The sequence below is a fragment of the Xiphophorus couchianus genome, chromosome 19 (assembly GCF_001444195.1).
Source record: "Xiphophorus couchianus chromosome 19, X_couchianus-1.0, whole genome shotgun sequence".
NCBI classification, from domain to species: domain Eukaryota; kingdom Metazoa; phylum Chordata; class Actinopteri; order Cyprinodontiformes; family Poeciliidae; genus Xiphophorus; species Xiphophorus couchianus.
Genome location: NC_040246.1, coordinates 19319165 through 19346458, shown reverse-complemented (window position 1 = coordinate 19346458; position 27294 = coordinate 19319165). Strand labels below are relative to the sequence as shown.

Here is a 27294-nt window from a genome sequence, read left to right as displayed (position 1 = left end):
TTTTGAGCCTAAATGTGTGAGTTTGTGAAAGATAAACTTACAGCAGTAAGTTGTTAACTTTTTTTTATTAATTTAATCAAACCTCCAAGAGTTGAATAAACTAGAGTTTTTAGGTCAGCACTTAACAAACCGGAAGAAGAAAAAAACAGGAGTGGGAACTATTTCCCAGAATGCTTAGCGGCATTTTTATTGTATCCTGAGATGGAAGTGTATTACATTGATCTGACTCTTGTGTGTTATTAAGGCAAATGTTTATTTAATGTCCTGTTCACTCAAAATGTTTTTGAGCAGAATTCATTGTGACGTTTCAGAAAATTCATTGTCAGATCAGAAATGTTGTTCATGCAATTTGAAACAAGAATTTAAATTATTCTAAAATAAGAACTTATTTTAACTTGATATTGTGAGTAAAGTAATAGGGAAATGTGGCTCTTTATCTAGGAGAGGACAGTATTTTCTTGCATATTGTGAAATAATTATCTGGTTTAAATTTCATCATTAAGTTAAAACTCACAATTCAAGATTAATTAACTTAATAAACAATGCTTACACAATTTCTCTCTTGTTAAATTAACTTAATGAATATTAATTTATGAGTTACGATTTTCTTGTTGACATAAATTGCATTTTCAAGGCAGCAGGCGGACTTTAGTTTTGAAGTTAAACCACCTTCAAATGTTTTACAGTGTAGGACATACAGGTGAGTCAGGGATTTGAGACCTTCATGGTCCTGTTGTGTTTTCATTACAAATGTGAGCAAAACTTTCTCAATAATCTGCTAATGTCAAAACAGCAGAATTTCGCCATATATTAAGACATTGAATTAATACGTTTGTTCACGTGATAAGTCATTAAAAATCACAATCCTTCAACTACTTCCTGTCATCGTCTTTGTGGTTTACGCCAGTGGCAACATCCAGTTGTTGGTCATGTGACTCGTGTGATGCGAAAAAATTTTTTATATTGTAACTAATTTAGATACAGCTGAAAAAACTTCTTATTCTAGCGCTAAAACTTTTCAAAATATTCCAAGTATGCGCAATTATATAGTCAATGGAAACGCAGCTGGCGTCTTCTAAGTTTTGAAATCCTAACCCTAGATCTGAACAGAAGATGAGCAGCAAAATGTCTTCAGGAAACAAGGAAATAAGTCCTGATGCCTTCAATTCAAACACTTAATGTTGAAATGTCCTGGATGACTGCGAAACCACAGCATCGTGTTGCTCAACATGCATCCTCCCGCTGTCCGTCTCGCTTTATCCAGACGTCTGGTAGGTCTGGCCTGCTGTTAGGTAAAATGACCACTTCTTCACTCCGGCTGCTGCGGTCCTTCGTCTCGTAAACCGTTTCCTTCAGCGAGAGCCTCAGCATGTCTCTCTTGCCGTTGAGGTGTCCTGGTTGCAGCTGAGCCGCCGTCTCTCCATCCGCCTGTTGTGGGTTTGAAGACCCCGCCTCAATGTCAGTCAGACATGTTTCGCAGGAGTCCTCCAGTCCTTCGCAGGAGCTCTGAGACTGGAAGTGCTGATTGTGACCCTCCTTTGTGGTATTTTCATCCTTCCAGAACGACTGCTGGTCTGTGGTCTCCATTGTGTGGCTGATGATGGTTTCCTCTATGCTCGATGATGAGGAGTAAGACGTATTGCTCCATTGCTTCCCCACAACTGATTGACCCCTGCAGGTTTTGCACAGCAGATTTCCAGTAGCTACATCTTCTTGCACCTGGCCTGCTTGGCGGAGAGTATTTTCTCTATAAGGGGATGAGGTTTGAAGGGCTGGTTGGGCTGGATCCAAATCCTTCTTGCTCACCTCTACCCCACAAAACTCAATTTCATCTGAGAGCACCGAGGGCTGGTTGGACAGCTTGCTGGTACAGGTGCTGTTTTCAAAGCTGTCGCTGAGGCGATAGGCCAGAGGCTGCAGCTCGTATTGCTCTGCGCCCTTGTGCAAACCACCTCCTCCTCCAGTCTGCTTGTGTCTGTGCTGACGCTGGTGGTCAGGGTAGAGGTAACCACTTGCCTCTTTGTCATAACTCCGCCTCCCTCTAGATCTGCCAAAAGCCCCGTTGGCAGCAGGCGAAGGGCCAGGCTCGGAGCAGGAGGTCAGCACGCCGTCTGTGTCCTCCAAGCAACACGGCAGCATGATTCTTCCGCAGTTTCTCTGTGGCCCGCAAAAGCAGCACAGGGACTGAAAAAAGAAGGTTGCAAATCCACACGCCACACATTTCACCAGAAACAGAAAAATCCCTATTTTTCTAAAATGTAAGGCAGTGGCTGGTAGCATGACAATGCCCATGAAGAAAAATGCACCGGAAACTATTGCTACAGGGCATCCCATTTTTTTAGTAGAGTGTGCCACTTTTCCTATCTTGTCCGAATGAGGAGCTAAGCTGTAGGAAATGGAAAAGTTGGCTACAAAGTCAACAGAAAGCCCTGCGGCGGAGGATATAAGCAGGGCCTCTACGCCACTCAGCTGCCACTCTAGCAGGACGAGGAGTCCAACAGTGACGAACACACTTCCTCCTACAGCAACAGTTGCATATACACTAAGTGGGATATTCCAGGTGGTTAGCAGCAGCAGAATAAACGTGAGAGCTACAGAGAACCCAGCGACCACCAGAGTCTCAGAACTTAGAGACTGTTGTAGATCGAACAGAGACAACTGGCTGATGAACCAGCCGTTCTCCAGCCCTTGTGGGGCTCCTGACATTTCTTTGTTGAACCATGTCAGGATTTCCCTGTAAAAACCACGAGTTCTGCTAAAGTTGAAGCTGTAGAGGTAGGTAGTCTGGAACTCCAGGACGAGGGCAGCTGCCGTGCCGTTTGGCAGGAAGTACAGGCCTCCACTACGAGGCGCATGGCTCTCAGCGTGTTTCTCTGCCAGCATCATATTCAGGCAGCTTTCAAAGACGCTGGGAGGGAAAGGGAAGGGGATGTTGCTACAGCAGAGATGAAGGGCATCAGTGGTTCCTGAGCACTGCCTGACAGATACCCAGCGCACCAGCTGCTCCACAAGGCAGACGTTATCCGTCACGACATCTTTATTTTCTGGGGTTGGAGCAGAGTAAAAGCTTTGGTTCTGAACCCTTCCACACAGATCTCTCAGCCAGACCTGAGCGTCCGGTCTGCTCATGTTAAAGTAAGGGTCAAAAACCAGGGAGCCGTTACTCTGTGGGTCAAAGTGATCTCCATTATCAGTCGGTTTGATGCCCCAAACGAGCAGAACAGTGATGGGTTTGTCCTCTCCATTCCTCTGCCTCTCAAACATAAACATGTGGCGGTACTCTGCATCGTACCTCTCAAAAGGGTGGCTGGAGCGGAACAGCTGGGCAACCCAGTTGTCCAGAGTGGGTAACCTCATGCCCGGGTCAACGCAGGACATGTACGTGCCCCCGGCAGCAAGAACTGCAAACCAGCATACCCAGATGTAGCGAAACTTCACAACCCCACAGGGTAGGATTTTCAGAAACAGCAGGTTTGAGGTGTCTGACAGGCCTCTTTTCAGTTCTCTCAGCTTCTGCACCATGCTGAAGATGCACCTCTTACGGGAACTCGTTTCCCAGAAGCCACCCAGGTTTTTGGAGCAGTGGGGCTTCCACGTTTGCACCACCACAGATGCAGAGGGTGCCTTCCTGGATCGCTCAAGCAAGATGAAAGAGCACGGTACCCACACTAACGCCAGCAGACAGCTGATTAAGGAAGCAGTCCCCAGATAAATAGAGAAACATCTAATTGCTGTGATGCTGCTTAGATAACCGGAGAAAAAAGCTGCACTGGAGGTCAAGCCTGAAGCTAAGATAATGTAGCCTATTTCCTGTAAGGCTCTGTTTACTCTCTTCTCCAGGGAGGCTGAAGGGTTTTGCGTTAGCTGCAGATTCCAGAAATCTGTAAAGATAAAAACCTGATTGGAGCAACTTCCTAAGAGAATCAGAGCTGCTGCCAGGTTGACCAAGGGGAAGAAAGTCAGGTGAAAAGCTACTTTGTAGAAGAAATACGAGGTCAGGAGTGAGGCTATGATTGCTAGAACAGATAATGCTACAATGAAGAAGGACTGGAGATATAAAACCATGGTGAACAAGAGGGATAAAACAGCGAGGACCGGGAACACCGAATCTCTCACCAAGTAATATCTGAACAGCGTCTTCTTGATACCAAAGTCTATCCCGGTTATGGTTGTGTTATTGTACGTCAGATCTCTTCCTTCAAGGCTGTTCATGTAGATCTCCATCATGTGCTCTCCTTTCTGGACGGGTAAGAACAGAAGGCTGTACTTAAGCGTCGGTATTTGGTATTCAACGGTCTGAGGGCCGAGAAAGTCTTTGTCAACGAGGAAGTGCAGGATCTGGAACACAATGCGGGATTGTTTACAGCGGGAGGGAACGGAGGAGCAGCCGCCATGCATGGGTCTCTCTGCACAGGCCGCGGTCAGATCTCCCCGGTGGTAGGATGGAGCACATTTCCGGAGAAGATTCAAAGACTCTGAGACCTGGTGTGGCAGAAGGATAACAGAAAATGAGACCAAGGAACAGGAACTCTAGGTGTTTATCCAGATAAATGCAGACTGTAGATATCTGGATGAGTGAGCTGCACTGCAAAAACACTAAATTTGACCAAGTATTTCCGTCTAGTTTCTAGTGCAAATATCTCAAATAAGACAAAGCTAACTTATAAGTAACTTTTCAGCAAGAAATATGAGACTGTTTTAAGTCAGTAATTTCTTAACATTGATCTAAACGTACTTGTTCAATTGGCAGATTATTTCACTGGAAAGATGGGAAATTTATCTTGTAATAACTGAACTGAACGGCCAATGGAACTAGTACTTTTAGATCAATATCAAGAAATTATTTACTTAAAACAAGCTCCTTTATTGTGCTGAAAAGTTACTTGCAAGTTAGTTCTGTCTTATTTGAAGTGTAATAAGAAATTTACACTAAAAACTAGGCAAAAATACCAGCTTCTTTCACTCATTTAAAAAGAAAAATCCTAATTTCCAAACTACATTTTGTATTAAATCAAGTTATTTTTTATCAGAGATTACAATTTGTTTGACAATCTGAGACATTTAGGTGTCAGTTTACATCTGGAACAAGTCAAATGTCAGTTTCAGTTCCTTTTGGGTAACAATATAAAACAGCTCAGCTCCAATTCCTTGATTAGAGTTATAAAAATAAAAGTCTAGCACTGAAAAAAAACTCCCTTGGCAATGATAAAGGTTGTTAACTACAGCCTGACATAAACGATTCCTGATAAAACAGTGGAATCTGGCACAATTTAGCAGGAGCTAGACTCCAAACTCTATTATGAATTCAGACTTTTTGGAAAATCCATAACTGACCTTCTCAATTTGCCAATCCAAACAACTGCAGCCTGTAACATTATGGTGAGATGTAATTAGCTGGGAGCTGATAACATAAAGCTACAGTGCCTGTTGTGAGGTAAGGCTGAGGCAGCAGGAGGCATTGGAGAGAACCGCCAAGTAATTCCCCAAAGACCAGCTTGGACAGCAGCCGCTTCTCAGCGTTCCCTCCGCTTCCACGGTCTCAGGCTGCTGGCACAGGTCCTGGAACTGAGCCTGGGACCGAATCTGATTCACAAGGAGAGCAAAAAAAAGGTTTCTGAACTCATGCCCGCTTCTGAAACTAATTCACAGACAAGAAATTAATCTCCCATGAGATTCGGTAGAGTCAATCTACTTTAGAGCGGGCTTAAAATATTACGTCACTTAATCATTCGAGGCGCCATGATGGACGTCGGAAGTATTGAACCGAGCGACTGAAATTGTTTTCCAAAGTTGTTTTATTTATTTGTGGCTTTTATTTGTTCGAGTCGAGCTAATTTGTCTGTGAACATAACACACCTGATCTGGGCTGATAGACGGCGGTAGCTAGCTTAGAAACCAACTCATACCTCCTTCCTTTGACGTGTTAATCAAATTACCGACTTTCCGACTTGAATTCACACCACATGATTTATATCCCTGTCATAAACGGCGTTTCCCTTTACTCCGAAGAAGCCTTAAAAACGTACAAAAGACAAAATGCTAACCAGTTTTTTCCCATACATGCTAGGCGACATGACGGTGCGGCACTGTTTCCATGGTTACCAATGGTTAGACACCTTCTCCATAATGGATATTGGATATCATCTTTCTAATCATACTTACTTACAAAGTATGTGAACGTTAATCTTCTTACTCTGTAAAAAGTGTTGGCTGCAAATCTGCGATTACACGGAGCAATCAGTGATTATAATAGCTGTCAATCGCAGTTATTATGATTGACAGCTGCTGTCCATCGCCATATCTTTCCTCATTAAAAGTTACAATAAAATGATAAGTTAGGTATTCACCCTCGACCGCGCAGCAGCCTATGACCATTTTAAAAGTGAAAACAACTAAATAAAAGCGACAATAGATCACAAATGTCCGTTTATTGGAACCCATCGGCTGTTTTAGCGTCCATCATGGCGGAGCGGGCGGGGTTCTGAAGAGCGTTACGTCACGTTAAGGGTCAACAGATTACAGTCAAGACTATCAAACAGATAAAAAGTGACATTGATAGAGGTTGGGATCTAAAAGCCAGGAGTGAGCTAACCCTGGATTGCTCCATCTCACACATGGCGTGGATGGCCTTCTGGCTCCAGAGACTGGCTGAGTTTTCGGATCGAAACACCAGCTGGGCGTATTGCTCGCCTGCACAGAGAGAAGCAGATGGCGTCAGGATGCGAGAGCAAGATGACCGGAGATGAATCATGTGATTCAAGGGATGGTTAGCAAACGTCAAAGTGGGTTAAAAAGAAAAAGAAAAGCTTGTGAATTGCGCTGAGGTATGATAGATGGGGATGAAAGACGGCAATCAACACATTTTGTGCCAAACAAAAATCAGGCTAATAAATCTACTGAGGGAGATTTCTGTGTTTCATTAAAAACATCAAAGTTAAACCTTTAACAGAGATTGGCTTTCCACATAAAGCCACATATAAAACTGCTTCTTCTGAACTACCAAACCACATCACAAAACGTGGTATTTTCATGATGCATGATGTAGTCAGGGATCTTTTACGTATTCCTAGTCCAAGATATAGCAGGTTTTGTCTGGTTTAAAGATGTTTCCTTGAACAGATTAGGATAGGTTTATGGTCTACACCAGCGGTGTCCAAAGTGCGGCCCGGGCGGCCATTTGTGGGCCTTTGACTGATTTTGTGCGGCTCCCAACTGCAATTCAAAAAGATGGAGGGTTTTAATTTGTAATCGGGGTCAAAATTCTTACTAACATAATTTTCTTACAGAGGAAAATGTAAAGTACAACACAAAGTATTCATGTTTTTAAAAGCAAGTTTTAACAAAAGGTAAAACTAAGAAACTTTTACTGAAAGCCAACTTTGTTGCACCCAGTTCAGCTTTTCTTTATTCTTTATTTAACTTGGCTAAATATAGCAAACGTTTTGAAAGAAAGTGACCCAAATCCTGTTCTTATTACTGAAAATAAATGTATTCAATCCAGCCTAGAAGAAACTGAAAACTAGATGTCCTTCTTTTAATACAGCAAACATGCAAACTTAAAGTAGCAGTAATTTTCTGCCACCAAACAAAGAAATTTTGAGTGTAATCTATGATTTCCTGAAAAAACAAGGACATTTTATAGAAAGAAAAATAATTTTTAGATTAATATCAGAAATTTTCTCCCAAAAAATTGGAAATGTATAAATTTCAAATGTCAAAAATTGTCTAGAAAATTTCTGAGATTAATCACCTCATTTTGGACTACTTTATTTGCTTAGTTTTAGTTAGTTTTTCTTTTTATTGGCTCTCTACTACTTTTGAGTCAACAATTTTGGCCCACATGGCAAAAAGTTTGGACACCCCTGATCTATACAAAATATGTTTGTCACATTTTTAGCACAAAATCATTCTTAATGAGATTTTAGCCTGGTAATTTCTAACTTTTATGAGTTCCTCTTGTCACTTTAAATCCAAATAAGTTCTTCTGGCCATGTCACCAACTTAATGTTTACACTCACATGTGAAAATGGCTGCAAACAGATGCACAATTATAAAACCGTATATCTTTGAAAAGCAGAAATGGGGCCTCCTGCACAACCAACAAGAATGCAGCAAGTGGTTTCTGAATAGTAAGTCAACAACAAAATCTTTGTCTTTTCTAGCAGCCATTGTACAACGGTAAAACCAGCTGAGCAAATATGCTCAGCTGTTTCCTTTTGGGCCTTTTTTCTTATGGGGTTGCTAGGTGACAGGTGGAACTCCACTGCAGTTGCTAGGTAATGGCGCAACGTGGTTGTGCAATCAGGAGGTTTTTAAAGCGGCCCACTTTCTAGACACCATAAAACATTCACTTATTGTCAAAGAACATCTGGGTGTTTTCTTTAAGGCGCTTCGGCTGTTTTTAGAAGTAGCAGAAACACAAATGAAAGTATAAAAACATGCAAAATGTGAATTTTGAATAATGTGTTCTTTAATTAAAGAATCAGGACTTCTTCACCTGGAGCATCACAGAGGAAAGTGTCCAGAGAAAAGTCAGCAGCCAGCATCCTCTTAATGCGACGACCTCTGGAGACGAGCTGACTGCCATTACTGTCTCTGCTGACAGCGCCGGCCTTGGCAAAGCTGGAATGTCAGAAAACACGTTTGCTCTTACAAATGTAAATACATTATACTTTAATTTTATGAATAATCAATTCTGAATTAATGTACAGCCATTATAGGGAAAAGCAACTCATTAGTTTTGACCTGGAGGGTTTCATTGTTTCATGGTGGAATGATCACATAATAAGCAACTGCAATTAACGTTATGAACAAGAATTGGTCACACAAGTAGTAATTTATTGTGGATTTTTATGAAATCCTCAGAGGGCCAAAATTATATACACATCCTCAATGTTTAAAGCTTCTGGTTTCACTCTGACTGGATATTTGACCACGTTCATTGGCAGAACTGCCAGAGATCATTTAAACTGGTTGAGTCCAAAAGAAAGTTTGGATGTGTGTTTCTTATATTTTTAAAGCCTTGGCACCAACATTAGTCCATAAATTTCCATCACACCTGATTTAGTGATTCTAAACTTAGCTTATTTGGGGGATCGACGTCCTGTTGGTACACCAGGATCAACAGTTAAATCTCTATTTTCATTGTTCTGTCCACTTTTTGCAATTCATCAGTTTATCTGCCAGTAAAACAGCCCAGAGCGTTAAGCTGCCACCACTGAGCTTGGCAGTTGGTATTAAGGACTGAGAGCCTCACCGTGACTTCTTCAAACATATTTCTTGTCATTTCTTGCCAGCCATAGTAATCTTTTTCTCCTCTGACCATGTGGTTTAACCAAAGTGGTGATTAACCTGCTTCACTGGACAGTAGCCTAGCACTGGTATTCCAGATGTTTTCAGTTAAGCTTTGACCATTCCTGGTTGTTCTTGAACTAAAGATACAAACAATTAATCCACTTTACGCCTAATGGTTTAATAGATTAAAATTAGCTCCAATTGAATGACTAATAACGTCAACTTACTTACACCATCTTTTATTTAGTGTTGTAGTTTAGCCGCCATCCAGCAGAGGGCCCCGCTGGTCATCTTCAAGCGGAACCTTGAAGATGACCAAGGTTCAAGGTTTCAAGGTCAAGGTTGAAGGTTATAGAAACAATAGAAATTGTTTCTATTTCTATTAGCGAAATAGAAACAAAGATGGCGGCGGGACATGCCAAAAGAAACGGTCCAAACGGAGTCCGTAGTGGGATTGAAATGTACTTTATGCGGTTATGTGTTGAAATATAAACACTCGACAAGTTCCTAAAGTTTGACATGATGGAAAAATCATGGCGTCAATAAGCACGGTTGATTTTGATGGCTGTGGTGAGTTAATACACTTCATGGAGAAAAGTTTTAGCTTTCTTTCAAGAGCAACCACAGACTATTTCTGTTTAAACATCTCTCTCTTCACGGGGAATTATGTGTTTCACATGTTGTTGTTTACATCTTTTACTTTTCTGTTCAGAAACTCAAGAGGTTCCTGTTTTCTGTTATATATAGATATATAAATACGTTCAGAAATGAGAGGAAACCAGAATTTTCTGTTTATTCAGCAATTAATATAGCTGACGCAAAATATGTTGCAATTATTATTATTTTTTTTTGTCAGCATAATATGAACAAATTCAGGCAAATATGTTATCCAAAGATGGTTGACTTTCTTAAAATAAGAGAAAACTCAAGTTTTTAAGAAGATGGCCTCTTATTAATTAATTGTTAATCAATCAATTCAATTCAAAAATACTTTATTGATCCTAAAGGGAAATTAAATGTTGTGGTTATTCATATTAATTCAAATTCTTCATAGTTATTGTGTGTAGTGATAGCTGGTAGCAGAAAAGATTTCCTGTAGCTGTCTGTATTACAGCAAATTTGAAGATCCCTCTGACTGAAGACAATGTGTGTGTTGTCCATAGTTAATCAACTTTAGATTAACTTATTAAACAATAGCTTGCATGTAGGCCTGTTACAACAAACAATAAGTAAATTAATTGTATGATTAATTAAAGGGAGCTCAATAATTCCAATTTACATAATTTATCTTTTTTTCTTTTCTGTCTTTCTACCAAAAACTGGATGATGAAAGTCTTCAGTCTGGTACTTTGGTCTGAACTAACCCTTTTTTTGAAGGACAATTTTGTTAACAGAGACAAAATAATTTACTTTATTTGTTGTTTCTGTTGTTTTGTTTATTTTTTTATATTTAAAATGTCTCCCAGTTCCAGCGTTAAATGTTCATTAGAATTTGAAGTTTATTTATCTTTAAGAATGCGTTCTTGCATTATTATGCCGTCGCCATTAGATTATTTGAAAATGGTCTCAACACAACAATATTATTGTTTATCGCAACAAATTCTGGGAAAATTTATCATCCTAAAAAATTTGTTATCGTGACAGGCCAAGATGCTTACCTAATCCAAACCAATTTTCTTCCACCTGAGAGAAGTTTGCTCGTTTTGGACTAGATAAATCAGGCTAACATTTAGCATCTGCAATGGCCTGGACCTCAACCATACAGTATAAAGAAACTCTGCCGGTGTGACCTGGAAAAGCGTTAAAATATCCAACCGAATGGTTTACAGAAACGTCTCATTATACTCTCGGCTGACCTTTTGCTGAGCTGCTGTGGCTCAGCAGAAAGAGTTTTTCCCGGGCCGGTTTCCTGCTGCAGCTTGGACAAGCTGGACAGCCGAACTCCGATGTACGTTCCCCGCGGCTGGAAACCCTGAGACGTTCAGAGCACAATGATTCACTCAGAAACAAGGATAGTTATGAGGAAAGGATGCTGCAGAGGGCAGAGTACACAACTCAACTTTTACTCAAGTTAGAGTGGTGGCACTTCAACATATTTTTACAAAAGTAAAAAGTAGCCATCCAAGAAATTACTCAGGAGTAAAACCGTATTTGGTAAAAGGTCTACACAAGAACTGAGTAACTGATCAAATTATCAGTCATTTAATATTTTAAAAATTACATCAGATGGACCAAAATATAAAGTTAAGTGGAAATTTTAGTATTTTAAGGACCAAAATGACAATAATTCAGATAAGTAACAAAAAATAGCAAAATCAGGCAAAAGAAAATGTCTCCAAATCAGTTTCTTTCAATAAAAAACTTAGAAAACTTTTAACTAAAACTGCAGGTGTGTGTCTGTGTCTGGTGAATTTTTTGGTTAAAACGTTTATTTTTCATATCAGTGGACAGAAAATCCAGAAATTTTACTCAAGAGTAGAAATACATCATAATAAAATTACTCAAGTAAAAGTAAAAATATTCCTAAAAGTACATTTTTGCTCTCAGAGCGTTGCATATTTAATATTTTTCTTGGTTTGTTCACATTTTACTTTCAATATCAATTAGTGTTTACTACTAGGATAACTTAAATTAAATGTGAGACTGAACTGACTGGAAACAGTCATTAAAAATAACCAGAAGTTTGACGTAAGGTGTGAAATCAGATGAGTTGAGGTGAGATTTTAATAACAAATCCTGCTGACTCAGTGTGTCTCATTTACTCACCAGGAGCGGATCAGAGAAGTCTGGCAGAGACCCAATGAAGAGTCCAGCCAGTGACAATCCCAGCAGCAGGATGGCACAAACCAGCAGCACCAGTAACGGTCGGTCCACCAACAGCTGGGAATACCTGCAAAAACAGAAATAAAATAAGGAACTAAACAGCAATCAAATAAATATTTACAAATAAGAGAAGAAAAATAAGAAATGATGAATGCTACAATGGGATTTAATACTCACTTTCTAATGATGAAGTAAAGTCCTCTAGTCCTGTAAACAATTATAATGTAATATTAATAACAGAACATAATTATGACAGAAATGATCTACTTGTTGTCTAACATTTGAATTATAATATTGATATAAAAAATACTAATTCTACTGGAATATTTCTTCACTAATGAGACATTTTCCCATTATAAGTGGTATAATCTGCCATTTTTCATCAATATTAAGGAACTGACTTCTATATCTTGCTGAAAAGTTACGTGTAAGTTAGTTTTATCTTATTTTAAGTGTACTTAGATATTTTCACTAGAAGCTAGACCAAAATACTTGTTAATGTTTTGTGTTTTTGCAGTGTTGATCATACGATTCCTTGTATAATAATTTAAAACAAATGAAGGGAGAATGTCACAATAATTGCACCTAAAAATGTTTAAAAGTTAATTTAAACACTTTCGCCGTTTTATACAATGTTAGAAATACATTAGTAGATGCAAATAATCAATTATTCCTTTCTTAAGAAAAAATCTTTTTATATTTTTTATTCCGTTAGTGAACCTTTGATCATTTGTTGCAAAGGAAGCATCTGCAGCTAAAACAAAATCCTTGTATAACATCAACATTTTAAAAATTCAACCGTTTTCAATCAACTTAACATCAATATGGTGTAGGAATAACAAAGCATTTAATAATGGTATGTCAAAAAGTGCTTAATATTTCTTGTTTTGTTTTTTTTTACAGAATTTGAATTGTGTGAAGCTAAAACTCACACTTGAGGTGTTTTGGGTAGAATTAATTTTTTTTTTTTTTTTTTACAAATCTTATATTTTTTTTGTACAAATTGCCATACTGCTCTGAATTTTGTTGTTCTAAACAGTCAGTACTTTTATGACTGTTTATACTCCAGTTAATGATTAAATTACTAAATTAGTTAAGGATTATTACAATAACCGATTCTTAATGCAATTGCCGTATTTTCCGGAATATAGAGCGCACCTCACTATAAGCTGCACCCACAAAGTTTTTTTAAAAACCTGGAAACGGACATGTATGAGCCGCACCGGGCTACAAGCCGCTGATATCGCTGCTGCTCTCTGTTTTCCACCTTAATAAATCTGCTAAGATAAGTAACAAAAGGGGATATATTAAGGACGCAGCTCTGTCTCCGAGCTTACGCGCAGTGGCTATCGATCAGTACTACCAGATCAATAACCTTCAACTTAGAAGCTGCATCATATGAACTTCTTTGTGTTGTTTCCTTGATGAGCGGGTTTGAGTTTGAAAACATTTCTCCGTCGTGCCTGCTGCTAGCATGTGCTTGTTCTAAATGAAAATCAGCGCTTTCGTCTTTGATTTTCAATTTTGACTTCCAATGATTCACTTCCTGCTAAAGAGCCCCCTGGTGGTTGCAGAAAAATCCACAGAAAAGCCGCACCGGGCTATAAACCGCATGGTTCAAAGCGTGGGAAAAGGTAGCGGCTTATAATCCAAAAAATACGGTAAAAATAAATCTGTCCGCCAGCATTAAAACGTCAGGCATACATTCTCATATTTCATTACTGGAAAACATGCCTAGGTGTTTTATTTAATTTTGTCCCACCTTACTGACACCACATGGCGCTGCTTAGGTTTGGTTCTGGTCTCATTCGACCCGTGCAGCCAGTGGCAGCTGGCCGACCCGTGGCAGGACGCCTGCTGGGCAGAACCACAGCTGTGTCCGGGTTTCACCACCAGCCCTCCGTCCGCATGAGGACACGCTGCGTTTGAGTGGCAGCAGCGGGCTTTGACTGGTCCGTGACGGCTGCAGTGGGGGCATTTATGGTGGCACGGCGAATGGCAGGCTCCAGTCTGAAGAGGCTGCGGGACCTTAAGGAAGAGTAACATATTTTATGATCGGTCTAGTCAAAGTAAAAAATTTAAATAAAATAGGGATGGTTAGACAAAGTGCACTATGTATTTAGTAGGGACTAAAAATTTACATAAATGTTTTTTAAATGCATTAGAATTAGATAAAAAACAGTTTTTAATCTGTTTTTGGACAATGAATATAATAAAGGTTAAACAAAGCAAAGTACTACACTATTATTATAAAAAGTCTAAGAAAAATGAAAATACAAAATTTTACCAAATATTTTTGGTTTAGTTTCTAGTGCAAATATCTTAGTTCACTTGAAATTAGACAAACTAACTCATAAGTAACATGTAGGGGGAAAAAAGAACTTATTTAAGTAAATAATTCCTGAAAAAGTATTAGTACTACAACAAGACAATGTTCAATGTCATAAGTGAAATAATTTGCTGGAACAATTAGTACTTTTTCATCAATATTAAGGAATTGTTGACTTAAATAAACTCATATTTCTTGCAGAAAATTTACTTGTAAGTTAGTTTTGTCTTATTTCAAGTGTAATAAGATACTTTTACTAGAAACTAGACCAAAAATACTTGGTAAAGTTTTGTGTTTTTGCAGTGTAGGAGCTGTGATTGCCCGAGGGACTCAAACTAAACTTAGTTTAGTTTACATTAAATTTTAAGCAGGACTAGTTTAACTAATCTGATTAATTAGCCATAGAACGCAAAAACAAAAAATGTTACCAAGTATTTGAGGTTTACTTTCTAAAACCTCAAACCTTAGATATTTAGAACAAATATCTAAATAAATTTGAAATAAGACAAAACTAACTTACAAGTAACAGCAAGAAACAGGAGGTTGGTTTAAGTCAATAATTCCTGCAAGTGGAACAAGACCTTTTAATTTATAAAATCCACTGGCAAATTATTTATTTTTCTTCAATATCGAGACATTTAAAACGTAAAACAGTCTCTTGCTAAACTTGTACTTGTCTAATTTCAAGTGAGATAAGATATTTGAACTAGAAAATTCCTGAAGAAATTTAACCGGGGCCTGCCAAAGTGTGCCCGTCGGTTTGGACCCAGCGTTCTGATGCTAGAAATTAGCATCAATGCTAAAGAAAGCTGCAATCATATGAGGACAATGACAAGAATGTTGACTAACATGTACTTGCACCGTTCAGTATGATAAAGTAAGTGTATCAGCTAAAATTAGCAAAAATGCTAATGTTAGCATCATTGCTGTCACTAGCATGTGGGACATCACTAGGATGTTCTCTATAATGGTATTACTCCATTCAGTATACTAAACATGGCTAATAAGTCAAATAAATAGCTAATAGCTTATTTAAGCTAAAATAATAATGCTAATGAACTGCCTTGCTGCGCAAGGCAGTTCCCTAACCTGGGACAAAAAGATAATGCAGAATAATATTATTGCACCGCCTGTGGCGGTGCACTAACCTCAGGGGCATGTTGAGGCTTTTATTTTGAAATTTTCTGTTAAGCTTAATTTCAAAGGTCAACACTAATCCCATGTGTAATAGTCATTGGGTTAAATCAGTTATATAATGCTCAAAACACAAGTAGTTGATGTAAAAATATTCAAGGCTTTTATTTTGAAATTTTCTTTATGCTTCATTTCAAAAGGCCAAACTAATCCCATGTGTATCAGTGCTTTGGATAAAAAAGTCACATAAAGCCAAAAAGAGCAATAACATGATGTAAAAATATTCAAGGCTTTTATTTTGAAATTTTCAGTATGCTTCATTTTAATGTTCCAAACTAATCCCATGTGTAACGGTGACTGAGTTAAATCAGTTAAATACAGCCCATAGCAGCAAGTAGTTGTAAAGGCCAGTTCAGTCCTCCTGGTCTTCCACTATAGTTAGAACTACAGTGATGCGTATTTGTAGTCCTAATCAGCAGCCAATAGCCTCTTGAGTTCCGTTGCTATGGTAAATAATGGTCTCACCAAGGTGTGAACTGTTAGTGAGAGAGGCTGGGGCAGACAATTCTCTGTTTCAGCCAGTCAGTTTTACTGAAAAAAAGCATTGGAAACAAATCCTTCCTGTTCGGGAACCGTAATACATATTCGAAAAGCGTTTGGAGCGTATGAGAGGCCTATGTGTCTTCTGCGATAGTCCCGAGATTCATATCTGTACCTCACTCACAGCAATAACAGTGATGAGAGAAAGAAATGTTGTGCCCAGATCTGAAATTGTAGTCAAATACATGGGAGACAGCCTGAGACAGCCTGAGAAAATCCTGTCGCATGACTGTGCTCTGAAGCACCGTGACAGAAAACCGTACGATCTAGATAAATTTCGAAAACATTTTACCGGAGCAGACAGGCGTATCAATGTCAGGACCGATTTTGATACCAATCGTGCGATATTTGTGGGCGTGATGGCGATTTCAAAATTATTTTGGGGTGAAAAATTCTCTTCATTTCTCACTCTAGCAGAGGGGCAATCAGTCAGAGACACACTCTAATTTTAGGAAAAATGAGAAACTTTGGGTCGCTTAGAGACAAATTGTGGACAAACCGTAACTGGTATCGACGAGCCGTCTTCACTTCCGAAGAGATCACAGACGTATCTACAAAATGAAATTTGAATGGCATTTCTACGTGAATTCGTGACGACACAGAAAATCCTCAAAAATAGGGTATTTCTAGGATTTTTCCCATTGACTTATAATGGGGTTTTTTTCGTAGTTTTTTGCGAATTATGTCGCCACGTTAAGCCCAAATCCCACCAAAAATAATAGCAATAATGGCGTGAATTTTCTGCACGTTTTGATACCTCATTTGTAGGTGTGCACGCAGCGGTACGAGCCGCATTAACGGTAGTAGGAGGCAGCAGTTATTTTGAGGTGTAGAACAATAGGTGCCTGCCATGCAATGCATAGCGATTTATATCCCTATGCATTGCTATGGGCAGGCCCCAACTAGAAAATAGACCAAACATACTTGGTAATACGTTGTGTTTTTGCAGTGTAGACTGTGTAATTTCATTTGCTACTTGAATTGTGTTTGCGCCATGCGTATAAATAACAGTGTCATCTGCGTATATTTGAATAAAGACATTTAAGAAGACGTTATTGCATAAAACAATGGCCGTTTGGGAGTATTTTCTAAATATAGCAGGTACTGCTGGACACGGTGCCTCAGGTAGACACACACAGACGTACCTGATGGTAGAGCTGGAACGAGGAGGAGGGTTTGCCCAGGCTGCTGCAGCTGTCACACAGCTCCTCTGCAAAGGGGATGACAGTCAGTTGGGCCTCAACGGAGCCGTCGGGGGGGCACAGAGAAACCACCGGGATGTAACTGAGCAAAGAGACAAATAAAGGCATGTAACCCCAACAACACGATGGAAGAAATACCTGGAAATGAAGGAATGATAGCAGAAGCAATAACCTTTTCCTCGTAGATTCAGAGTAAAAACGCAATAATGAGGTAAGAAATGGATTCAGAAACACATTGTAGCTTCAGACTGTATGTAGGTCAAAGAAAAAGGAGAAGACGATGGTTGATGTAGGTAGGAATTGCACATCATGATGTCTTATCTTCAGGGCGAGAGGTTTGACATCTTGGCTAATAGCTGTCAGGAGAACCCAGGAGTTTCTCCACCCTCGTTTATTAAAGATGTTCACGGAAATCTTTTCAAATACTGAAAAAAAGCCTGATGTTTATTATGTGATTATTAATAAGTTATCGTCTGAACACTAGTGGTGGTGGATTAGCTCATTTAAATACCTGCTACTGATGATCCTTCAGAGAGTTGGTGTTTGGGTCGCCTTATATTGGAAACACGCCGAATTCTGCAGCACACCTAGATGTTAAGGTTGTCATAGTCAAGCTAGCATAACTGACCTGCTTCCCTCTACCTACCTATTTTTTTCTTTTAATTACAACTTTTTTCTGACCTTTTTATCTAGTTGTCATACTGTTGACAATTAGTAGCAAAGCATTGCGTCCCTTCTTTTATGTGTGGCACATGCGTTTAATATTTTTTATTGTTATGTTGTGTTATGTTGACAGCTAAAAGCGAACTCTGGTCCACTTAAAGCCTTTGGTCTCGGTTCATTTGAAGTGAACTCTCAAATGCTGAACTCTCAAAAGTGAACGTCAACTGGAGAAAACTCCAAAAGCAAGAAGAGGATTATAGCGCATGTCATTCTGGGTAAATACAACCAAAACAAACGCACAAGTTTAGCGTTAGCGGGACAAATGTCATGTGGTCTTTTCCCAAAGAGAAATTCTACAATAGCTAAAATCTGAGGCCACTCCATTTTTGTTTACGTTTTATGAGGAAGGAAGTTGGCTCATGTCTTCTTCAGAGGTTTTCTTGTTGTTTCCTTCAGTAGTTCTTGGTACAGCGCCCCCAGAGGAGAGGATGGGAACAGGTTTGTCAAAGGATTTGGTTTGTTTGACACATTGCAGTGTGAAAGAAAACTGCAGAAGTTGAAAATGTAACATATGTTGCAAAAATCTACTGGACAATCAGGTGTGAAAACACCCTGAAAGTGTTTGTAGCCCTGCACTTTTCCAACACTTATCAAGCTTAACTCCATGGAAAACGCTCTTTCTACTCGATCCACAACTGTTCAAACCTACATGTGCAACAGAACAACGTATCTGACCTGCTTCTGCATCAGCCCCTGCACAGCTCGGCTCTAAACTGAAACGTTGCATAATTTACTCATAAACAGCCTGCGCTGCTGCCTAATGGCTGTTCTCCGTGAAGGGTCTGCGTTGTTTGTTTTTCCAGCAGTCTGGACGCAGCCAGTCTTGTCGTCTCGTAACCATGGCATTAGAGGGAGCCAGCGAAACCCGGCTGACCTCGTAGATACAGTTGCATCGAGCAGTAAGGGGCTCAGATGAGGTAAAAAAATACCATAAACCTGAAGATTTCTGTGTGCTAAAGACTGTTACAGGAATCTAAATGATTTATAGAGCAAAATATACACAGTAGCTCTTTGCCATAAAGCATTTTATTTCTATTTAGGCACAGAATATACACAAATAGTGAATAAGGAACCCAGACGTCTAACTAACAGAGCCGTAATCTACATAATTCATTAATATTTCTGAGAAATTACAAAATCTGATCCACACAGGACTGTCTGAAACAGGAAGCTGCTGTGGGAATCTGCATCTGAAATTACTTCCCACTGCTGCTCCACTCCTTGTGCACCGAATATAAACAGACACAGTGGAAAAACGTTGTGGAGCTGAGAATCTGAGCTTAGCAGAATAACCACAAACTAAACGCGCGTTTCCTGCAGATCGCATTGCTGGCTTTGATTCTGGTTGTTTTTCCAACCTGTGAAAAGTCCCAAGTGGAAACCAAACCCAGCAGCAATGGTTTAGTTTATAGGTAGAGATAAAGCAAATTTTAATTAGAATAGAGCTCTTATGAGAAAAATTATCCAAACAGTTTCAATTAGCATGTCTGCATAGCAACTTCCAGTCTCATCCGTTCATCATCTTCGGGTATGAGAGTCGGAGAAAGCGCGGGCATCATTCATCAATAAAGTTACAAATTTGTCAGAATTCTGAGAAAAAACATCAAAATTAAAAGAATTCTGAATTCTAAGAAAAAGTCAGAATTCTGACAGAAAATTCAGGATTTAAGTTAATTCTGACTTAAATCAGAACTTTGGGAAAAGAGTCAGAATTCCAAGAAATTGTGACAAGAAAATTGATTTTCAACAAAGTGGAATCCTGAGGGGGAAAAAAAATCATAATTCTGACAACATTTTCTTTAAAAAGGGCTAAATTCTGACACGTTAGAATCCTGATGGAAAAAATCTGTATTTTGAGAAAATAGTGAGAATTATAAAAAAAATTCTGAATTTAGAAAAGTCAGAATTGTGAGAAAAAACTCAAAATTCAAGAAAGTTGGAATTCCGAGAAAAATCAGAAGAAATGTTTAGGAAAAATTCCAAACATTCAAGTTCCACTGGCAGATTATTTCACTTATAAGTAGAGATTTTCCCATGTTGTAAGTAAAATTATTTGCCAATGGAATTAGTACACTTTCCTCAATATTAATGAATTATTGACTTAAAACAAGCTCAAATATCTTGCCGTAAAATTACTTATAAGTTAGTTTTGTCTTATTTTATATTTACTAAGATATTTTCACTAGAAACTAGACCAAAATACTTTGTAAGATTTTGTATTTTTGCAGTATTCATCCAGTTTAAGTGCCTGGGTATTTCAAAATAAGAGTCCCGTTCATACAGTTGGAACAAAAAACTTGAGTTATCTCAAGAAATCCATGACACCGGTAGAATTAAGCTAATTACAAACAATGCTAACAATAGTAAGTATGTTGCACACATATAGAAGCTTTGGATCAATGAAGCATCTGGTGTTGAAATGTCGGTATGATGGGCCCCAAATGAAATCTACCCTGGGTGCTAAAACGCTTTGACCGGCCCTGCCTAATGTTCACATTCTCCTGAAACAGCACATTTCCTCATGCCAGTAAACTCTCAATCTGTCAATCCAAATACTGACTGCTGATTCCGATAGAAATCAGATCTGTTGGGACTCGACCTAAAGTAACTTGAAGACTCTGCGTTTTGCATGTCAGAGAAGAACAGGCGGCGTTCTCCTTATAGTGACAGATGCTGCTGAGTTTAGCTCCATGTTTTCTCCAGCCTCACTGTCTAATGTTTTCCAGCTAGGTAGAAAAGATGCTGGGGATCAGAATGAGTGACTGGCTGACATCTGTAAGCCAAACAACAGGAGAAAGAAACAGAACTGATTTCTGACAAGTCAACATTTTCATGTCAGCTTGCTGCTGCACTCAGTCCGTTAAATGCAAAAACAGGCCAGAGCAAAGTGGTCAGGGTCTGTCTGGGTGGCCATTTGTAAAGCTACACAGTAAAACATTTACAGAAATAATTTCACTTATTTGACTATCAAAGACAAAAAAAAACATGTTCATCTTTCAAAGTCATATTTTCAAAATGTTATTCATATATTTATAAATGTCAAAGTTCCAGACTAAATACTCAATTAGAAAGCTAAACATTTAGCTTTCCAATTAAATATTTCAAAGCTAAATATTTGTTAAATATGTAGCCTTCAAATGAAATATTTAGCTAGAGAACTGAATAATTAGTTTTCAAACTAAGCATTTCAAAATATTTAGTTTCAAAACTAAATAGTTAGGTTGTTAATTAAATATTTAGGAAGGAAGCTAAATAATTAGTTAGGGAAATGGAAATTTAGGTCAGATTTAAATATTTAGTCTGACCTATTTACTTGGGAAGTAAATGGTTAGTGTACAAAGTAAATATTTAGTTTCCAAGTAAATGTTTAGCTAAAAGGCTTAAATATTGATTTTTCAAACTAAATATTCAGTTTGAATAATATTTACATTGAATATATTCAAACTAAATACTTAGGAAAATAAATGTTTAGCTTGGACTAAAAAATACTTGGTTCTAAATAGATAGTTTGCCAACTAAATATTTCTTTTCCAATTAAATGTTTAAATCTAAATATTTAGTTTGTAACCTAAACATTTAGCTCATGAGTTAAATATGTATATTGGAAGCTAAATATTTGGTCTTTCTGCTAAATATTTAACTTGTGAATCAAATGTTTAGTTAGGAAGGTAAATATTTAGCTCTTAAATTAAATATTTACTCGGGAACTAAATATTTACCAACTAAATGTTTAAATTAAAAGCTAAATATTTAGTTTGCTAGCAAAATATTTAGCTTGTGAATTAAATATTTAGTTAGGGAGCTTTAGTTTGAAAACTAATATTTCAAAATATTTGGTTTGAAAATTAAATATTTAGCTCAGACTTAATCATTCAGTAGGGAACTAAATATTTAATTCACAAACTAAACATTTAGTTCCTAACTTAACATTTAAATCAAAAGCTAAATATTTAGTTTGTAAGCTAAATGCAGTTTGTGAATTAAATATTTAGCTTGTGACGTTGACATTTATAAATTTAGGAACAACATAGTTACATCCATCCATCCATTTTCATACTGTCCCTCAGGGGTCAGGAGGTTCCGGTCCCGATCTCCAGCTAACGTTCCGGGCGAGAGGCGGGCTCACCTGGACAGGTCGCCAGTCTGCCCAGTAGTTAAATATTAGTTAAAAAAATTAACACCAACATTTTTTTCTCTGACAGGCTAAATAAACTAACATATTGCTATTAACGTTACAAATGGCAGCCCGCAGATTTGTCCTGCTAAATTAATGCAGATCATTTTGACCTGCCACAATAAGGAACATGAAGATGTTTTTAAAAATGCACGTAATTACAGTGTTCGTGCCAACAGAGCTGATTTATGCGATCTTCCAGCAGGTGAAATCATCCCTCATTGAGACTTTTTCATTAATTAAACCCAAATGCGGATTTATATAAATTTCCCATGCAGAGAAAAAACCCCACCTCTGGGCAGTCTGCTGAATTTCCTTCTCTTCAGTCGGACAATCATCCACCACTGTCGCATCAGCACTTTCTCCAATCATCGAGCGAGCCTCCATCTTCCTCCCGATTCAACCAGCGCCTATTAAAAGGTCACAATCACATTTTAAATCAGCTTAATTAATCTGCTTTAATCTTCGTGGAGTGAATCCACGCGGATCAGACCAGCAGCGCTTGTTTCTGGGGTTGCTACTACACAGCGGCAGCATCAGGGATGTTTGCGTTAACCTGCTGCGCTCTGATTGGCTGAGCCGCGCTGGTGCTGCTGACGCGGCGCGGTTGCTGTCCAATCGGGTGCGGGGCTGGAAAGCCCGGAGACGGACGGCATCCTGCAGGTGCCGCTTAGTTATTAACAGGAGCATCTGCTCTGATGCTCAGTCTGAACAACTGGACCGGCTAAAAAAATTTAATAATAATAATAATAATAATAAACTCCCATCAGACCTCAGGGAAACTAATAAGGCGAAACCCTCAGTTTGTTTTCAGTTAAATACATTTAAGGATGTCGGAACAAAACGGCTTTAATAGCAACAAACAGGTCCAGACGTTTCATATTTAAGGATCCAATTCAAACCCCCTTTACAAAAATGAAGTCACAGATAGATAATTTTTTTATTTTGTAACTTTTTTCTAATGAATATACAGAATTTTCACTCTAAGAAACATTAAGTTTCTGTAAGAAAGGATGATAGAAAGACAATAAAGAAAACACAAAAGAGAGAAAAAGTAGAACAAAAGCAAACAAGGAAGAAAGGGAGAAAAAACCGATCAAAAGATAGAAAACAAGGAGAAAGAGAGCAGAAGACACAACGAGTAACAGTTGGATCTGACAAAGACTGAATGAATCAGGGAGCTTTAAGATCTGAGGACGGTGATCGCTGGAACAAAAAAGGCAAATAGTGTTTTTATTTTGTTTGTGTTTGTGTTTAATACTGTTGACCACAGGATTCTGCTCTCATGTTTAAAATATTTTAATCTACAAGATTCATCAGCGTATTGGGGCCATTGTAGATACAAAAACAGAAGTAAATTTTTGCTAAAAAAAAATATCGCAGAAATTTTCTACAAAAAATTGGAAGTATCTGAGTTTGAAAAATAGATTTTTTTTTTTTTTTTACTTGAGATTAATCTAAAACATTTCTGTGTTTTCTTTAAAGCAAATTTTAAGCTTTTCATATTCAAGAATTTCTGAGGTTTTCTAGAATATTTTTTTAATCTCAAGATTTCTGATTTTTTTTCTATCAAATTTTCAATTTTTCAAATTTAGAAATTTCCTTGTTTTTTCTAAAACATTTGAGAGATCAGTGTAAAAGTTTCAGATGTTTTTTCTAGCCAATTTTCAACTGTTCAAGTTTGGAAATTTCTAGAAAAAAATGTAGATTAATCTGAAAATTTCAAATTTTCTTGTTAGCAAACTCTCAACTTTTGAAAATTAGAAAATTTTTGAGAAAATTTCTGAGATGAATTCCAAAATTAAAATGTTTTGAAATCAAATTTTCAACTTTTCAGATTCAGGAATTTCTGAGGTTTTCTAGAATATTTTTTTTTAATCTCAAGATTTCAGGGGGTTTTTCTATCAATTTTTCAAATTTAGAAATTTCCTTGTTTTTTCTAAAACATTTGAGAGATCAGTGTAAAAGTTTCAGATGTTTTTTCTAGCCAATTTTCAACTGTTCAAATTTGGAAATTTCTAGAAAAAATGTATATTAATGTGAAAATTTCAGATTTTCTTGTTAGCAAACTCTCAACTTTTGAAAATTTCTGAGATCAATTTCAAAATTTTAATTTTTTGAAATCAAATTTTCAACTTTTCAGACTGAAATTTCCTTTATTTTTCTAGACATTGTTTCAATCAGTTTTTTGGATGGAAATGTACTCTTTTTGTTTTTCTGTCTACAATGGCCCTAATCCTTCAACAAGAAATAAAAAAAATATGTTTAACTTTTCCTCAAACCATTTCTTTGTGACTCAGAAGTCCGTCAGCTTTGACTCAACAGACATGTGAGACTTTCTGCTAATGAGGCGACTGCTGGTCTGGCTCTTGTCATAAATATGAATCATGGCCCCCGCCTCTTTTTTCTTCTGCCTCCATGGGGGGAATTGGATCAGCGCAGCAGGAGGCTGAGAAACTTTTGACGATGCGATCAAAGTTGTGTTTTGTCGTCTTAAATCATGAGCAGAGCGACTTTATTTCCATCTCTTTCTCTCTAGGTGCGTTTTCATTAACCATAAAATTTTGCTAATTTGAATTACAAATGCTTTTGCTTCTTGGAAACACGGCAATTTCGAAAAACGCGATGAAAAGTTTTGGCTAGATGGATAGATGTGGTGGTTTCTCAACAACCGGATGTTACTACTGGCGGAAACGACGAAGAAGACAGTAAGTTTTAGTTTTTTTTATTAATGTATATGTTTGTTTTTTTAATAAACCAAACATATTAAAATCAACATAAGTGTATACAATCCCCCGCCCCACCCCCACAAATAACCCAAATGAATCATGGCGGACAACTAAACTTTCCCCTCCAAAATAAAGAGAGAATAATCTTAAAAGCATTTTTTTTGCACAATGAGGACTTATTAAAAAAAACACTCATTCCTCCATTGTATAAAGTAAGGGAAGGTTTTAAAGGAACATTTGTTTATGTAATGTTAATATATATTCTTTACTTCCCTTTGGGATTAATAACGTATTTTTAATTTGAATGAATATAAACGTATTAAGACGACAGCAGGAGAATTATGGTTTTTAATGACTTATGGCGCGAACAGACTTATTCTCACGTCATTTTAATTACGTTTCTGAAACACTGCAGTTGTAAAATAACGGTTTTTTTTTTACATTAGCGAAATATCAACAAAGTTTTGCGCACATTTGCAGTAGAAACGCAGCTACTGCTAGCTACTCAAACCTCCGTCATTCACAGCTAAATTAAGTTGTGTGATTTTATCCGGATAAATCAAACCTGATTCGGAAAATCAATCTAAAGTGAATTTGATTAAATTACAGGAGCTTTCTTGGCTAAAATGGGATCTTAAGAGATTCTTGTTGGTTAGTCGGAGTTTTCTGCACAGCTTGAGAGACAGCTGACGCAGCTGAAGCCCTGTTTACTTAACGTGAAAATGATTAGCGCGCACACACACACACACACACACACACACACACACACACACACACACACACACACACACACACACACACACACACACATCTGGGGAGGCTGACGGATACAAAACTGGAAGCCAGGCACAAATAGCTGGGAAGAGGAGGGGAGGGCTCAGCTTGCGGCGGGCGCGCTGAGGTGACAGCCATGGTAATTTCCTGTGGCAGATTTCAGCTTCAGAATGGCGACGTGGGAGAAAACGCTTCATTAGAGCTTCAGGAAGCGAGGCACGAATACAGAGCTGGATGCAAGAGAAAGACCGTGTGGAAATAGAGAGAAATAACATATTGTGTTTCACAAAAAAAAACAAAAAAAAACCCCCTGCTATGTGTCTTTTAAAGGGAACCTATTGGGCAAAATTTACCTTTTGCACGTTTTTGTGTCTCCATTTGGCTCTCAACTGCTTCTAAAAACAGTCCAAAGGTGTAAAAAATTAAATCCAGCTGTTTTTTTTGTAATAATTTATTGTTTTGTTTGGTGTTTGAAAGATTGTATCTTATCCAAAAAACCTCTTGTAATTTAATCAAATGCATTTTATATTTTTATATTGATTTTCCATCTGAATCAGGTTTGGATTATTGGATTTTATATATATATATATATATATATATATATATATATATATATATATATATATATATATATATGTATATATATATATATACAGTACAGAGCAAAAGTTTGGACACACCTTTTTAATTCAATGGGTTTTCTTTATTTTCATGACTATTTATAAGGCAAGAAATCCCACTTATTAACCTGACAGGGCAGGTTGACCTATGAAGTGAAAACCATTTCAGGTGACGACCTCTTGAAACTCATCAAGAAAATGCAGAGTATATGCAAAGCAGTAATCACAGCAAAAGGTTGCTGCTTTGAAGAAACTAGAATATAAGGGGTATTTTCAGTTGTTTTACATTTTTTTGTTTAGTGCATATTTCCACATGTGTTATTCATAGTTTTGATGCCTTCAGTGTGAATCTACAATGTCAATAGTCATGAAAATAAAGGAAACTCATTGAATTAAAAGGTGTGTCCAAACCTTTGGTCTGTACTGTATATATAGTACTATGAGTGTGTTTTTTCACTAAATGGTCTTAAACTCTTGTCATCAAATCAGTTTTTGCCTGAAAGAGACAGGTGTTTTGCTGCCATCTTGTGGACAGATTGTTGAAGTGCATTCTTTTTTGGACTTTTTAAGTCTACTTTTAGTGTAATGTTAAAAACACTACACTAACTATCAGGGCTGTATTTTACATTCAGCCTGTTTAATTTTTTGACTTAAAGATCTTCAGTATATTTTATGTGGCTAAAAATTAAAGTGCTGCTACCAGATATTTTTTTAAATTGGATTTTGTTCTGTAATGTAATTCTGTAATTTGTTCCTGAAATGCAACAACGGCCATTGTTATCATATTAAATACAAATTTTTTTAAATAAAATTTCAAAACTCTGAAATTTTGAGATATCCAGAAATTTTGTCTGAAAATTTTTTCCAGAAAAAATAAACACAATTTTTTTTT

General features: G+C 37.6%; 1 protein-coding gene across 1 annotated transcript; it reads right to left on the bottom strand.

Annotated features, from left to right (window-relative positions):
* Positions 1-217: 217 nt before the first annotated feature.
* disp2 (dispatched RND transporter family member 2) lies at positions 218-23297 on the bottom strand. Its single transcript, XM_028000494.1, has 10 exons — positions 22572-23297; positions 17326-17464; positions 13880-14145; positions 12295-12324; positions 12061-12184; positions 11151-11266; positions 8498-8622; positions 6593-6690; positions 5425-5583; positions 218-4482 (listed from the first exon to the last, which is right to left on the bottom strand). Exons 1-10 carry the CDS (start codon positions 22664-22666, stop codon positions 1225-1227), a joined length of 4410 nt encoding a protein of 1469 aa, XP_027856295.1. The 5' UTR covers positions 22667-23297; the 3' UTR covers positions 218-1224.
* Between the last annotated feature and the right edge of the window lie 3997 nt (positions 23298-27294).

Excerpts from the sequence above, each read along its gene's own strand:
- disp2 (XM_028000494.1), bottom strand. The coding sequence starts at position 22,666 with ATGGAGGCTCGCTCGATGATTGGAGAAAGTGCTGATGCGACAGTGGTG. Across the intron at positions 17,465-22,571 it reads ATTCAGCAGACTGCCCAGAG|TTACATCCCGGTGGTTTCTC; the intron begins GTGGGGTTTTTT and ends CTCTTTGCTCAG. Across the intron at positions 14,146-17,325 it reads CGTTCCAGCTCTACCATCAG|GTCCCGCAGCCTCTTCAGAC; the intron begins GTACGTCTGTGT and ends CTCTTCCTTAAG.